We start from the raw sequence: 16,077 nt of genomic DNA on the forward strand, positions 1-16,077 counted from the left end.
TCATAGATTTACTGAGGGGTAGTGCATAATCTCAGCAAGCCTAAACCTTTATTTATATATTTTTTAGACAGGGTCTTATTATGTAGTCCAGGCTGGCCTTGAACTCACTGTGTAGCCCAGGCTGGTCTCAAACTTGCAAGGATCTTCCTGCTGCAGCATCCCAAGTGCTGGGATTATAGGCATGAGCCACCACACCTGGCAACTGCACCTTTAGTTCCACCTTTAGTTCAGGCTGGTTTCTGGATCTGAGGCTGGAATCGGATTTGTTGAGCCTGCAACAGTCAGTGTGCCTTGAGCTGCCTTGAACTTGGATCCCTGTCGGCTAGAACTTGGCTTTCTGCTCACTTGAACGCATATCCCTGACTTCTTACTTGAACTTGGAAGCCTCACCTTGAGCCTGGGAACCACTAGATGGAGCCAGCCCACAACTGTTCTCAGTTTTGTGCTCAGTTGGGCCCTCTCCAAGATGGCTACTGATCAATCACCCTCTCCAGGGGAATGTCTGAATCCAAATAACTCACCAGCCATTGCAATCTGCTGTGTCCACTGCTCTGTTCCACTGGTGTATTTCTCTGTGGAAGCCTCTGGCATTACCAGCAGCCACTGTTCATCTGGTGGCTCGACCTGCCCTTCCCCCGCAGTGAGTCTGGGTTCAGGGAGAAAATATCGCCTGCCACCTCCCTCCTATTCTTTGAAATCTCTCTCTTTGCTCTCCCTGTGGGGTTCAATTCTCACTTCAGATCCTTCCTGGATCCTGGGGACCCACTTCCCTCCTCTCTCTCTCTTTTTTTTTGTGGTACCAGGGATCAAACTCAGGACCTTTCACTTGCAAGGAAGGCACAGTGACACTGAGCTAAATGCCCGGCCCACTTCCCTCCTTCTTCTCCTCTTCACACTGCTACATTTTAGTGTCAGGACACCCAGTGTTGGAGAGGCCCTTTCTCTGTTGCTCACCACTCCACCATCTTCCCAGAAGTTCCTGACTTTAAGTATATAATTCAATAATGTGAAATACATTCAGTTTGTTGCAACCAATCTCCAGAATGCTTTTCATCTTACAAAGCACAGACTTTACTTAATAGACAACACAGCCCCCTTCCCTCTACCTTGGCCCCTGGCAAGCACTGTTCTTCTTTCTGTCTCTATGGGCCTCACTACTGTGGATCCCTTCATATAAGTGGAATTGAGATAGGAGATTAGGGTGTGGCAAAAGCTGGTTGGGGAAGTAGGTGTGACTTGTGGACTACAAGATCCAGGACACATACACAGAACAGTTCCCAAAGCCCTGCAATGGGCTTTTCTGGGGAACTCCAGCAGCTTTTCAATCGGATGGCCTAGACCTGACGTCAGCCTGAGGGGTGGGATCCAAGCACCGCCTCTCAAGACCTAGACATAGAAGTTCTCATGGGTTTCCTTGAGATTTGAACAGCATAAAAGGACACAACAATGACATGAAGGCTTTGAAATCATAGCTTTCCATGACAGCCCATGCTCTGTTTCCCAGAGGCAGTGTGTACTTTTATCTTTGCTCATACCCTCTTTTTCTATTTACTCTGCCCTAGCTTGCTCTGCAGAGCCAGTTTCTCTCCAACTCTTCACTTCTACTTTCTGGAATAAGCTTTGCCAATGCTTTTTTCTTGTTTTGTCTAATTCTTTGTTCAAGATGAGAAGAACCTGGAATCCAACTCCGGAAGGAGAGGTGAGCAACCTCAAATCTAGTAATGTTTCATTGGCAAGTTACTTTTTAGAAGCAAGTTACCTGAAAACAGAATCATACACTATTTGTCTTTTTGTTTTGCTTTTTCTTTTTTGAGACAGTGTTCATGTTTTCTTTTTTCATTTTTTATTTTTCCTTATGTTAGGTTTTTGTATGTGTGTGTGTGCGCGCGTGTGTGTGTGTGGTATCAGGGATTGAACTTAGGACCTTGTGCTTGCAAGGCAGGTGCAGTGCCATTGAGCTAAATCTCCGGCCCTCTTATTTTAGTTTTTTGAAACAAGGTATTGCTATGAGGTTCAGGCTGGCCTTGACCTTACTATATAGCCCAAGATGGCCTCAAACTTGTGTTGATCCTCTTGCCTCAGCCTCCAGAATGCTGGTATTTGTCTTTTTGTGACTGGCTTCTTAATATAATGCCCTCAAATCTCATTCTTCGTGTAGTATTGTCAATTTTTTCCCTTTTAGGATCTGATAGCATTCTAGTGTACATATGTACTTGTACAGTACTCCATTTTGTTCAAACATTCACCCATGGGTGTGTCCACTATGCTGAAATAAGGAATTGAATCCACCTATTTAAATTAAGTATGCAGGTCTGCTGACTATTGTCCTGGAGAAAGAATTTTTAGGAGGTCTCAGTAAGAGGCATGAGAAGAATTTATTTATTTTATTTTATTAAAAATTTTTTTTTTCTGGTACCAGGGATCGAACTCAGAACCTTGCACTGTGAGGCAGGCGGGGCGCCACTGGGCTAAATCCTCAGCCCAATAAGAAGAATTTACTAAAGGAAGATATAGGAGGCACGAGCAAGAGGCAGGAGGCTCTTGGTCTGCAAGAGCAGTGTGTGAGTGCTCAAAGAAATGAGGCACCATACAGTCGGAAACTGGGGGTCTCATATTTTTGGGAGGTGGAAATCTGTGGAATTCAATAATCTTTAGTCTTAGTCTCAGTCTTCATCTTAGAGGGTGAGAGAGGATGGCCCATGCTTAGTGAGCAATTCCTATGGGAAATCTTCAGAGTGGTCCATTTGCAAGTACAGTGGACGCTTGATTTATGAACCCAATTCATTCCTGAGGGCTGGTTGTAACTCAAGTTGGTCAATTGAAGGCTCAGGCTCCTCTACATAGCCTTCAGAGTCTCTCTGCTGTATACAGAGAGGCACTGGCCCAGGATTTCTCAATGAACCCCACACGGGAAAGGATGTTGCAATGTTCCTCCCAGAACTCTTTGGGGGTTCAATCTGTGTCTGAGACCATCTGGAAGCACAAGCGCTGGCATTCAAGTTGTAATGCAAGACTTTGCTTGTAAGTTAAAACTAAAATTCTGGTCCTATCTCAAGTTGTTTGTATGTCAGGCCAGTTGTAACTCAAGGGTCCACTGTAAAGGGGGATGGGCAGACCAGTTTGCAGCTGAAAGGTAGTTACTCAGGTTTGCTGTTTGGGAGAAGGAAAAAAAAGTAAATAAACCAGGCTTGTGTTCTGAAGCTGCAGTTTTTCTTTAAAGTACAATTTAAAAAATTTTCATTTTCTTGTCTCCTTTCTACCTAATTTTATTTCTTTTATCCTACCTCAGGTGGACCCAGGATGTATTGGGGTTTTATTTTTGGGTAATGCTGGAGATCAAACCCAGGGCCTTGAACACCCTACGCAATACTCTACCACTGACTTTTATTGCTAACCTAGAACTGTTAGTTTTTAAATTGTGGTAGTAGTATCATAGACCGCTAAGATAGAAACATTATAGGCAGGGGCTGGGAATTTAGCTCAGTGGTTCCACCACCTGCCTCGCAAGTGTAAGGTCCCAAGTTCAATCCCTGGTATAAAAAAAAAAAAAAATGGTCCAACCTCTCCAGTATATTTTCTATACAAAAAGTGAAACAGAAATAAACAGGTAAATGCTTTCTGTGGCAAAAAAAGAAAAAAATATTATAGGCAGTCAGACAAGGCTAGGCCCTTGGAGGAATCAGTGCAGAAGATGAGAATACATCAAAAACTGGCTGGATTGCTGCGCAAGCGCAAGGACCCGAGTTCGATCCTAGGTACCAAAAAAACAAAAACCAAAAACTGGCTGGAGACCCATCTGGAGAAGATTAAAGTCACAATGGCCAAATTTACATACTTCCCTAAGGAAGATTCAGATATTGGTACCACCCTTTCGAGATTTCCCACAGAACTAAACCATCATCTCTTTAGGGGTGGGCCATCTCCTACCCACTAAGACTAAGACTACTAAAACTAAAGAGAAGACTAAGATAATAGGTTACAACCAAGGTTACTGATGTCATCCATGTGGCCTTGTTACTCTTGGATCAATATTAGCTAAGTGGCTATACTTGTAATTGTATTGGTTGATTATAATTTGATTGATGCTGTACCCATCCCTCCCTTGTGACTTTGCTCTATAAAACTTCCTCAGAAAAGTGGGCGGGTTGGCAACCCATTCCAGACCCCTCCTATCTCTCAGGAGCTATTCCTATTTCCCATTCTTATTCCCCATTCCTATTCCCCAATAAATTTTCCTACTCTTTTTTTTTTTTTTTTTAATTTTCCTACTCTTAACTTCTGTTGTTCCTTAGAATTCATTCTTTGACCTCTGGGAACATGAACTCGGAGTATCTGACATCTAGTAGGTTGGGAGTTAAATTTATTTCCTCTATATCAGTAGTATTATATATGTGTATGTTTGCTTTTTGTTATTGTTTAAGAAAAAAATGCAGTAATGTGTTAATATTTCAGCAAAGTTATGGCAAGGCATTTAAAAGGCAGATAGGCACCTAGTTCCGGGCCACAAAGTAACAAAGGACTTTTTACACATAAAATATTACACAGACGCACAGGATTTATTGACTAACTACCAGACCCAGAAAAGAAATTAAATCTAAAAGATTAAATGCAGCATTAGAACCTGCAGTATCTCTGAAAGGAAAACATTTAACTGATTCATTCTCTCATTTATTTTAATTTATTATTTTAATTTAAAAAAAAATTTTTTTTTGTACCAGGGATCAAACTCAGGACCTTGCACTTGCCAGGCAGGCGGCGCCACTGAGCTACATCCCCAGCCCTATTGTTGTTTTTTTTTTTTTTTTTTTTTGTACCGGAGATGACCTTGAGCTTGGCTTGTGAGGCAGGCACCGGAAGCCACTGAGCTAAATCTTTGGCCCTATTGTTTGTTTTTTGAGACAGGGTCCTGCTATGTAGTTCAGGCTGGTTTAGAACTCACTATGTAGCCCAGGCTGGCCTCTAACTCAAGGCAATCCTCCTGCCTCAGCTTCCCAAGTGGTAGGATCACAGGTGTGTGCCACTGCTTGGCTTTAATTTTTATTATTATGTGTTTGCTATACATGATTAAATTCATCACAGGGAGGTGGTACCTGTATATAGTACATCTTAATTATTTTTATGTCCCCTCTAATGTGTTTCTTAACTTTCTCCTAAATACAGTGCTCTCAAACTCCAAAAAGAAAGAAGGGCATAAGAAACTGGATAGTGAATTGGGGGGTTAGCCCAGGCCTGTAATCCTGCCACTCTGGGAGGCTGAGGCAGGAAGATGACAAGGTAGAACTCAGCCTGGCCAATTTAGTGATACCTCATCTCAAAAAATAAAAAGGGCTGGGCCGGGGATTTAGCTCAGTGGTTTCGCCGCCTGCTGCGCAAGCGCAAGGACCAGAGTTCGATCCCCGATACGCCCCTCCCATAAATAAAATAAAATAAAATAAAATAAAAAGGGCTGCTGGGGCTTTAGCTCAGTGGCACCACACCTGCCTGGCAAGTGAAAGGTCCTGAGTTTGATCCCTGGTACCAAAACAAAAATTAATTAAAAAAATAAAAAGGGCTGGGGATGTAATTCAGTGTAAAGGCCTGGGATTCAATTCCCAGTACTGAAAAAAGAAAAAAAAATACAGACTCAGACTTGAGAGTTTAATTTGGGAATCACTTGAGCCAATCATAAGATTTCTGTGCACTGAGCCGGGCGTGGTGACACAGCTTGTAGTAGCACTCGGGAGGCTGAGGCAGGAGGATCACTGAGTTGGAAGCCAGCTTGGGCTATATAGTGAGTTCAAGGCCAGCCTGAGCCGCATAGTCTCCCGAATGAATAACTTCCTAGCACCACCTATCCTGCAAACACTCTAGCAAGTCACTCGGTGAGTCCCCCAATCACAGTTGGCACTGCTCCCCGGAGCTGCAGCCCGGTGCAGGCGCGGCCTCTCCACCAGACTGAGGGCCCGCGGAAGGGTTCGCGCGCTGCCGCGGTTCCCGCCGCGTTCCAGGAGAGGCACAAACACTTGTGACTAGTGGCGTTTCCACGAACAGTGGCAACAGTCGCTGTGCGCCGGTGAGCTTTTGTACGGTGAACCCTGGGTGGCAGGGAAGGGAGAGGGAGGCGCAGGGCCGGGCGAGCGGGGCCTGGGGACCTGGGCCGCCGGATCACCTCAGAGGGGCGGGCTCCGGGCGCGGGTTCCCGGCGTGAGTCAGCGGGACGGGGCCGACGCGGACAGGGAAGCTGGGCGAGGAGGCTCGGCGCGCTCGCCGGCCCCAGGACGGCGGCCGCGAGGACCCAGGGGCGACTCCAGGCAACGGCCCCCACCCCGGCGGGCCAGGTGAGCGCAGGGCTGGCGGCGGGGCGGAGCCCACGAGAGCCACCCTCCTGGGCGCCGCCGCCGCGCAGGTAACTCCCGCCCGGGCCCCGCGCCCCTGCCCCCCGCGCGTGGGGCAGCGCGCCTGTGTCCCCTCCCCGGTGGCGCCCGCGCTCCCCGGCACACAGTCCTAGCCCCGCCGGCAGCCCCGGAGCCCGGACGTGGCGTTGACGGAAGTGCAGCCCCGCGCGGGCGTCCGGGAGGCTGGCGACCGGCGCAGGTGACTGGCTCTTTCTGTCCCCTTCCCGGCCCGCCGGCGCCGCGCTAGACAAAGCCCCTCGATCCCGCCTCGGCCGGGGCTGTGGGAGAGCGGACTTGAGTCTCCCCGCAGGAAAGTGCCGCGTTTTAAGGGTGCAGCCGGTGGGGTTTGGCGGTGATACGCACATGTGACCACCATCGCGTCACCCGAAAAGTCCCCGCAGGCCCCTTCCCTGCCCATCGGGCCGCTTCTGGATTGCTTCCTAGCTTAGTTTTGTTTGTTCTCGAACTTCGTGAAAGAGGCTTGTTCACCAAGTCCTCTGTGGCGTCGGGCTTGGCTTCGCTTCTTCAGTGGGCACAGCCCCGACGTGTCCCCTGGGGCCTCCATACTCTGCAGGGCCTAGGCTTGCAGGCAGGGCCCACATGGGAGCCACTGGGATCCCGAGGACCGTGGTGGGCACAGATCTCAGGGGTAATTCTTAGGCTGATCTCACAGCACGTACACTGAGTTACACGAGCCAGGTTGTTAAAATTGAGTTTCTTTTAGCTTTTTAAATGTGGCTACTACAAAAATGAAAGTGACCTTCTGGCTTGTGTAATGTCTTCGTTAGGCATCACTGCCTACACTGTCTGATTTTATACACACTGGGTTCCGTGGGCAGCAAATGACTGAATGGCAAACTTAGTCTTCAGGGGAGGGGGCCGAATGGCTATGTGAAGGAGGGAAGTGAGCTGGAGCTGGCCGGAGCTGGCCTTTTCCAGCAGTCTTTCTCTTTCTTTTTCTTTTTTGTGTTTTTGAGATAGGATCTCACCAGGGTGGTCTCAATTTGCAGCAGTCTTCCTGCCCCAGCATGGAGAGTGCTGGGATCATAGGTGTGCCGGACCTCGCTGGCCATTCCTGCAGGTTTCAAACCTCTTCCAAATGTACGTGTTTGCTTCAAACAGGTCGAGAGGATTAGGTGTCTTCTTGGTATTATCTTATAGTTTTCAAAAGTGACTTTCTAAAGTATGTGATGTGCTTTAAAAGTGGGTCACTTCGAGTTCGAGGCCAGCCTGACCTACACAGTGAGCTCAAGGCCAGCCTGAACTACATATTGAGACTCTGTCTCAAAAACAAACACACCGCCTGCCTTGCAAGCGCAAGGACCCAAGTTCGACCCCCGGCACAGGAAAAAAAGAGGAAAAAAACCCCCAAAACAAAAACAAACAACAATAACAACAACAAAAAAAAGTGGATCTTGGTTTTATTTATTTATTTATTTTTTGGTATTGGGGATTGAACTCGGGTCTTTGCTCTTGTGCCACAGGCAGCGAAACCACTGAGCTAAATCCCCAGCCCTGTGAAAGCATTGAGCTAAATCCCCGGCCCAACATGGTATATTTTTGACCAAATTAAGATCTTAATTTCTTGTGGCGCCTGGTGGATTCAGTCTGCTGGGCTTCCTGGTGTTGTGATCCTCGTCTTTTCCTAGGGTATTGTCTAAAATTTTTTGGAGTGCTGGTTTGGTATTCATGAAGTTCCTAAGGCACTCTTTGTCATGAAGGTATCTCATTTCTCCATCAATTTTGAAAGATAGTTTTGCAGGGTACCTCAATCTGGGTTGGAGGCTGTTTTCCTTTAGGGCTTGAAATACATCACTCCAAGCTCTTCTTGCCTTGAGGGTTTGCATTGAGAAGTCTGCTGTCATTCTGATGGGCTTTCCTTTGTATGTGATTTGTTTCTTTTCTCTAACTGCTGGTAGAATTTTATTCTTCTGTTGGGTTTCTGGAATCTTAACAATGATATGCCTATGTGTAGATTTTTTTTTTGATCAAGGCTAGTTGGAGTCCTATATGCCTCACTTATCTGTATGTCAAGTTCTTTTCCCCTCCTTGGGAAGTTTTCTGCCATCACTTCTGAGAACAGTTTTTTTATGTCATCTGCACTCTCTTCTGTTTCTTCATTGACTCCAATCAGTCTTATGTTATTTTTCTTTGCATCCATCTAGCAGCTGCTGGATTGATTTCTCATGGTCCCTTACAATTTTAAAGAATTTTTTCTTTTCCTGGTCGCTAATTGCAATCTTATCTTCTATATCTGAAATTCTGTCTTCACATTGCTTATTCTGTTGCATAGACTTTCAGTGGTGTTTTTAATCTCCTGGAAATCTATTTGCATCTGTTTTATGGATTCCATTTTTTCCTTGGCATTCCACCATGTTCCTCAGCTCCTCTATTTTTTTATCTGTATCCTCTCTAGATTTATTAATCATGTCTTGCACTATGGGCAAAATCTTTGCTGTTATGTGAGAAATTATTTCTGATTTCATTTTTTCCAGATCCTCTTTCATTGCTAGTTCAGGGAGTCCAGGTGATTGAGTATCAGAGTGTTCCATCTCGTTTCCCTTTGGGGTTGCTGTAGGTGATCTGGAAGTCTGGTTCTGCTGGGGCTTGTTTACCTGTCTTCTCATTTTGACTGGGGCGGGGGGAGGCAGTCTTCCTGGCTCACCTCCTCTGTGCTGGGAGCCGCAGCATGCCCACCTGGAAGTGTCATCTAAGCTGGGAGCCGTGGCACGCCTACCTGGAATCCTACTCCTGGCTGGGAGCCGTGGCAAGCCGACCCGGAAGTCTCCTCTGGGCTGGGAGCCAGGGTGGCACGCCAACCCAGAGGCCTCCTCTATGCTGGGAGCTGCCCCAAATTAAGATCTTGACAGTTAAGATTGTGATCTTAATTTTATTTAATTAATTAATTAATTTGGTTTTTGAGACAAGGTCTCACTATTCAGTCTAGTTTGAACTCACTTTACAGCACAAGCTGGCCTCAAACTCAGAGTGATCCTCCTGCCTCAGCCTCCCAATTGCTAGGATCACAGATGTGTGCCACCACACCCCGAATTAGGCACCATGTTTGTAAACCCCTGTACAACCCCTCTGTAAGCCCCTAGGGAGGGATGCATTGAAGAAATTGAGGTCCTGAAAAGTTGAAGAGCTTGCCTGTGGTCATAGATAGAAGTGAATCGAGCTCATCTTCCTCTGGACTTACGAGTAGGTCCCCAGGGGCCTTCAGAAGGAAGGGATGGGGAGAAAGTGTCCTCATGCACTGCTGTCGGGGACAGTAGGAGTCAGGAGAGACGAGTGTTCACATGCATTTGGGATCTACTGGAGGAGGCTCTGGGTTTGGACTGAGAATACTGTAGGTCATCAATATAGCTCAGAGGGTGGGCGCAGGGGTATACACTTGTAATCCCAGCACTCTGGGAGGCTGAGGCAGGAGGATTGCAAATTCAACTTAGCAAATTAGTGAGACCCTGTCTCAAAATAAAAAGTAAAATAAGGGCTGGGAGTGTGGCTCAGTGCGAAGACTGTGGGAAGACTGTGGGCGCAGTGGTATGGGCTGTGGTTAATCAAAATGTTCAGAGAAAGGCAGGCCAGGGACTTAGTGGGGACATTGGGGTGGGACATGGATAGCTATAGTTTATCTCTCTGATTGTGGTGAGCTGGTTCAAATGGAACTCACAGTTTTGAAGAAAGATAACTTTTTTTTTTTTTGGTTCCGGGGATTGAACTGGGGACCTTGCGCTTGCGAGGCGAGGCAGGCAGCAGGCAGTGGAACCACTGAGCTAAATCCCCGGCCCAAGATAACTCTTAGGTGAGATAACTCTTGAAGTTAAGAAAGTTTGGTTTAAAAAAATAAATAGAGGGGCCGGGGATTTAGCTCAGTGGTGTGGTTTCGGCACCTGCCTCGAAAGCCAAGGTCCTGAGTTCAATCCCTGGTACCAAAAAAAAAAAAAAATAGAGGTGCCGGGCGTGGTGGCACACCCCTGTAATCCCAGCACTTGGGAGGCCGAGGCAGGAGGATCTGCACAGTTTCTGGGCTGCATAGTGAGTTCAAGGCCAGCCCAAACAACAACAAAGAAAGTTGGCTATTAGTAACATCTGGGGTGGAACCCAGACCTAGTTCCTCGCACCTTCTCCAGTCCAATGGTCAACTATTTTTTCTCCTTTATTTTTGCAGTGGTGGGATCAAACCTAGGGTGTTACAAGTGCATCTTAGGCAAGGGTTCCATCACTGAGCTGAGGACCGTCAGCTTCTCTCTCTGCAGTGCCGAGAACTGAGCCCAAGGCCTTTGCACTGAGCTACATTCCCAGCCTTTTTGTTTTGATATAGGATCTTCCTAAGTTGCTAAGTTGCCCAGTCTGGGCTGGAATTTATGATCCTCCTGCCTCAGCCTTCTTTGATGCTAGGATTACAGGTGTGCACCATCACAGCTAGCCCCACTGCCAGCTTTTAAATTTTTTTTTTCCTGGAACCAGGGATCAAACTCAGGACCCTGTGCTTGCCAAGCAGGCAAGGGTGCCACTGAGCTACATCCCGGCCCATGCTTTTAAACTCTTAACTCTGCTCCTGTTACCTTGGGCATCAGAGACCATTTTCTGTAGATGAGATCATAAATATTTCAGCATCTGTGGGCCCAAGACCTCTCTTGTTGTGAGACTGCAGGTTGCCCCTGAGGCATGAAAGCAACCGGGACAGAGAAGTGGGTCCGGGTCAGTCACTCAGAGTGGAGACAGAGCCTGCACAGGTTCCCTGAGGACTTAGGGGACAGGCCAAGGGCCAGTGATGAGTCTGATCTCAATCATAACTTTTTTTTTTAAGTTTGAAACAGAGTTTGGCTATGTAATCCAGGCTGGCCTTGAACTCACCCTGTAGCCCAGGCTGGCCTCGAACTCACAGTGATCTGCCTGCCTCAGCCTCCTGAGTTCTGGGATCACAGCCATGTGCCACTGCACCTGGCTTGACTTTGTAGTTTTTTGCCTTTTCCAAAATGTAATATAGTGGGCCGAGGGATTTAGCCCAGTGGTTCCGCCGCCTGCCTCACAAGCGCAAGGTCCTGAGTTCCATTGGTACCAAAAATCAAAATGTAATATAGAGTCTGACAGCATGTAGCTTTTTTTTTTGCGGTACCAGGGATCGAACTCAGGACGTTGCAATACGAGGCAGGTGGGGTGCCACTGAGCTAAATCCCCGGCCCAAGTATGTAGCTTTTTTAGACTGGCTTCTTTCACTTACTAATAGGCATTTAGGGTTTCTCTATGTCTTCATGGCTTGACAGTTCATTTTTGGGGGCACTGAACAATGTTTCAAAGGTTGGCATTTTTATTCCATTTAACAGATGGAAGAAAGATACAGAAAGGAAAACTAACTTGTCCACCTACAGCTTGTACAGATCTGACTTCAGAGTCTGAACTCTTCATATGCTGCCTCTAAATCGTAGAGGGACTGGTATCCTATGGCTGGCGTACATGAAAGCCAGGGAAACGGAGCCAGCCACTTTGCTTGCACCAAGTATCCTTAGCTTTTTGTGTAGTGACAAACGTTGGGCAGGGTGGTAGCACACACTTGTCATCTCAGCACTTGGGAGGCTGAGGCAGGAGGATTGCTGCAAATTTGAGGCCACCCTGGGCTACATAGTGACTTCAAAGCCAACCTGAACTACACAGCTGCACTACCTGTCCTCTTGTTGTGGCTCATGCTTAGTTTTATTTTATCATACAGGTAATATTCCTCTCTTAACATTTCCTACCACCCTGTCTCCAAAATACAACAACCACAACAAAAGAAAGTCTACAGTATTCTATTTTGTTTCAAGTTTCAAATAGGGCTGGGGATTTAGCTCGGTGGTTCTCCTGCCTGCCTCGAAAGTGCAAGGACCTGAGTTCGATCTCCAGTACCCCAAAAAAAAGTTTCAAGTACTTAGTTGAAATAGTAAACCACTGTGCTTTTTGAGGAAATGTTTCTTTTCCCTGACGCTGAATTTCACTGGGTGACAGGTTACTTCTGGGGGTTGCCACCTGGCCACTGCTTTGCCAATGAAGTACATCCTGGTCACTGGTGGGGTCATCTCTGGCATCGGCAAAGGGATCATCGCCAGCAGCATCGGGACCATCCTCAAGTCATGCGGGCTCCGGGTTACAGCTATCAAGATCGACCCCTATATTAACATCGATGCGGGGACCTTCTCGCCCTATGAGCACGGTAGGAAAGGTCCCCTTTCCCTTGTTTGGGGCCCTCCCTTTGGGCTAGAATCCCCGAAGCACACTTGCAGCTAATCCTGCAGGGACGTGTGAATGTCCTTGTCGTCGCTGGTGCGTCTTTTGGTGGCTGATGACATGCCAAATTAGTCAAGCCTTTTGGAAACATGGTGCCTCTTGCTGTGGCCCATGTTTAGTTTTATTTTATCATACAGGTAATATTCCTCTCTTAACATTTCCAGCTGCCTGAGTAACTACGATTAATGCTGACATTTGAGGGGACGTGTTAGTTATTTAAAAAGGCAGCCTTTCCATACTGTTTTTTTTTGTTGTTGTTGTTTGTTTGTTTTTTTTGGTTCCAGGGATTGAACTCGGTCCTTGCGCTTGCGCAGAAGGCGGTGAATGTATACTGTTTTTAATAGCATCTTTCCTTGCATTCGGGAAAGTGCATAAGTCACCAGTGGACAGCTCTGATGAGGTTTTGCTAAATGAAACTATTGTGTAGCCAGCCCTGATCAAGGAACAGAAATCCTTTGTTCCCTCATCCTCTCTCAGCCCACAGCTCCCAGGGTAATGGATGTCTCATCTTCTAACACCACACATTCGTTTTTTGCTTTTTTTTTGGATACTGGGGATCAAACCAAGGCCTGGTACCCGCCAGACAAGCACTTTACTGCTGAGCTACATCCACAGCCTTATTTGCTTTTTTATTTTTTATTTTTTGGTACCGGGGATCGAACTCTGGTCCTTGTGCTTGCGCAGCAGGTGGCGAAACCACTGAGCTAAATCCCCGGCCCCCTATTTGTTTTATTTTTAAAAATTGAGATAAGCTCTACTAAGCTGCCCAGGCTGGCCTCAAACTTATGATCCTTCTGCTTCAGCCTCCTTAGTAGCTGGGATTACAGGTTTGTGTCCCTGTGGCTGGCTTTTTTTTCTTTTTCCTTGTGATGAGATCTTGCTGTGTTTCCCAGGCTGGCCTTGAACTCCTGGGCTCAAGTGATCCCCCTGTGACCCCAGGAGCTGGTACTGCAGGCATGCACTGTGCCACCATTCTGGGGTTACAAAAGCTAAATCAATCAATCAATCTTTCTTTCATCTTCACTACTGGGGATTGAACACAAGGCCTTCACACTGAGTTGCATTCCTGGCCCTTTTTAACTTTTTAATTTTTTTTTTTTTTTGGTTCAGGGGATCGAACTCGGGACCGTGTGCTTTCGAGGCAGGGGGCAGAACCACTGAGCTAAATCCCCCGCCCCCTTTTTTATTTTTCACCTTTGAGACAGGCCAAGTTGCTAAATTGCCCATGCTGGGCTTGAACTTAGGATCCTCCTGTCTCGACCTCCAGGAGGATCACAGGTGTGTGCCACTATGCCTGGATTAGCTTTTCTAAACCCTCCAGAATTTCAGTGGGATTAACAAAAAGAAATCACCATGGTAGAACACCAGAATGTTGTGTTTCTGATGCACGTTCGCGGGTAGACTTGAATTGTTATATTCTCTATTGAGATAAGGAAATAGAATAAGCCATCACTATGGATACATTTTTTTTATCATCTCCTTAATAAAAAATGTGTCAGTCTTTGAAAAATAATCTTTTAGAGGCAAGTTTGTAATTTCTGCATTGCCTTTTCATCCCAGGCGAAGTGTTTGTCTTAAATGATGGTGGAGAAGTTGATCTGGATCTTGGAAATTATGAGAGATTCTTGGATATTAATCTTTATAAAGACAACAACATCACCACTGGAAAGATCTATCATCACGTGATCAAGAAGGAGCGGCGCGGAGACTACCTGGGGAAGACAGTGCAAGGTATGAGGTGCCACGGGCGCTTGGGGCTGGGGCGCTGGGCTCCAGACAGTTGTGCAGTATCAGTTTTCATCCTTTCAAAATTTCTGCACTCTTCTTATTTTGGGAGGGGTGGTTTGAGACAGGGTCTCGCTATGTAGTTCAGGCTGGCCTTGAACTCACTGTGTAGCCCAGGCTGGCCTCAAACTCATGGTGATCATCCTGCCTCAGCCTCTTGACTGCTGGGATTACAGGAGTGCACCACCACACTGGTTGGCATTTCTTTTCTTTCTTAAGTAATGTCATTGTTCTTAGTCTAAACCTCATACCCCCAGGTTTACTTTAGAAAATTTGTGGAGAACCATTTATTTATCTTTTAATCAGAATGCAGATTATTTTTTGGCATTTATTTTGGTGTTTTGAGCAGGGTCTTGCTATGTTGTCCAGGCTGGCCTTGAACTCACTATGTAGCCCTGGCTGGTCTCCCACTTGCAGAGATCCTCCTGTCTCAGCCTCCCAAGTGCTGGGATTACAGGTGTGTACCACCTCTCCTGGCCTCCTTGGTTTGGTTTTGTTTTGAGACATGTCTTGACATGTAGTTCAAACTGGCCTTGAGCTCTCTGTGTAGCCTGGCTGGCCTCCAACTTGCAGCAATCCTCCTGCCTCAGCCTCCCAAGTGCTGGGATCACAGGTGTGCACTGCTATGCCTGGCTCCTGTGTTTTTGTTTTGTTTTGTTTTGTTTTTTGGTACCGGGATCGAACTAGGGACCTTGCACTTTCGAGGCAGGCGCCGGAACCACTGAGCTAAATCCCCGGCCCTCCTGTGTTAATATGTTTACTTTTCTCCCTTGATCTTGTTTCTTTGCATGGCTGGTGAAAGGGATGGGAGAGTCCAGGCACCCGCCTCTTCCCAGGTGGGATGATTCCATTCTGCCTTGAAAGAACCCCCTTGGCACTTTGGGTCTTGAACCCTTGAATTCCTGCACGGTGGGGTGAAGGTGATGCCTGCCCTCTCTGAATCATTCTCAAGTTGGAAGCAGTTAAGTACACACTGAAGTCAGAGTCTGAAAAGCAGACCTAAAGGAGGGAGACTTGCTCTTTATACCCGACATGCTCTGTGATGGGGCAGAGCAACACCCCTGAGCCCTGAGCTGCTCTAGCGGGAGAAGAGCCCACCTGACCCACCCCTCAGACAGAGGCTGTTGGGCATGAGCTCTTCTCAATTCACCAGTGGAAGGCGCTTTCTCTGTGTGCATCCCGGAAGCCAGCATTTCTACTTCCTGCGTCAAGTTAGAGTTTTGTATCTGGAAGCCATGGTCTGTCTCCTTTGTGTTTCTTCAGCTGAGATCAGGAACGTTGGGCCCTTTTGCCTCCCTGAGGGGCCCTGGGGCTCAGGTACTAGTGGAGACTGCCTTTTCGCCCTCTTGCTGATTGATGCCTCTTGGGGTCTGGGGCTCAGCATCTCCATCCTCTCCCCACTGGTTGGTACCCCAACAACTGACACAGCCTCCCTCCTCACATAGGTCTTAGTTGGCAAGACAGGGATTCTCTGGTTTTGGTTTCAACAGAGATAAAGATAGCACTTCTGCATTGTTTTGTTTTTGAGGCAGGGTGTCACTGTGATTCAGGCTGGCTTTGAACTTACTGTGTAGCTCAGGCTGGCCTTAAACTTGCAGTGATCCTCCTGCCTCAGCCTCCTGAATGCTGGGATCACAGGTGTGCGCCACCA

General features: G+C 47.1%; 1 protein-coding gene across 9 annotated transcripts in view; it reads left to right on the forward strand.

Annotated features, from left to right (window-relative positions):
• The first annotated feature begins 5,773 nt into the window (after positions 1 to 5,773).
• The window catches only part of Ctps2 (CTP synthase 2), a 62,747-nt gene continuing 52,443 nt past the window's right edge, over positions 5,774 to 16,077 (forward strand). For 4 of the 9 annotated variants that reach the window (XR_206125.3, XR_002389680.2, XM_004866120.3 and 1 more), the window contains exons 1-3: positions 5,900 to 6,052; positions 12,363 to 12,567; positions 14,202 to 14,372. Coding sequence is in view for 7 of the 9 variants with exons in the window: in XM_004866120.3 (XP_004866177.1) it covers positions 12,402 to 12,567; positions 14,202 to 14,372 (337 nt within the window). In the remaining 2 variants the exon portion in view is untranslated. The other 5 variants (XM_021245343.2, XM_004866123.3, XM_087193689.1 and 2 more) reach the window with 5 other exon arrangements.

Source organism: Heterocephalus glaber, unplaced genomic scaffold, assembly GCF_053883595.1.
Source record: "Heterocephalus glaber isolate CG9 unplaced genomic scaffold, H.glaber_assembly_v1.0 deba00001594, whole genome shotgun sequence".
In the NCBI taxonomy this organism is placed as follows: Eukaryota; Metazoa; Chordata; class Mammalia; order Rodentia; family Bathyergidae; genus Heterocephalus; species Heterocephalus glaber.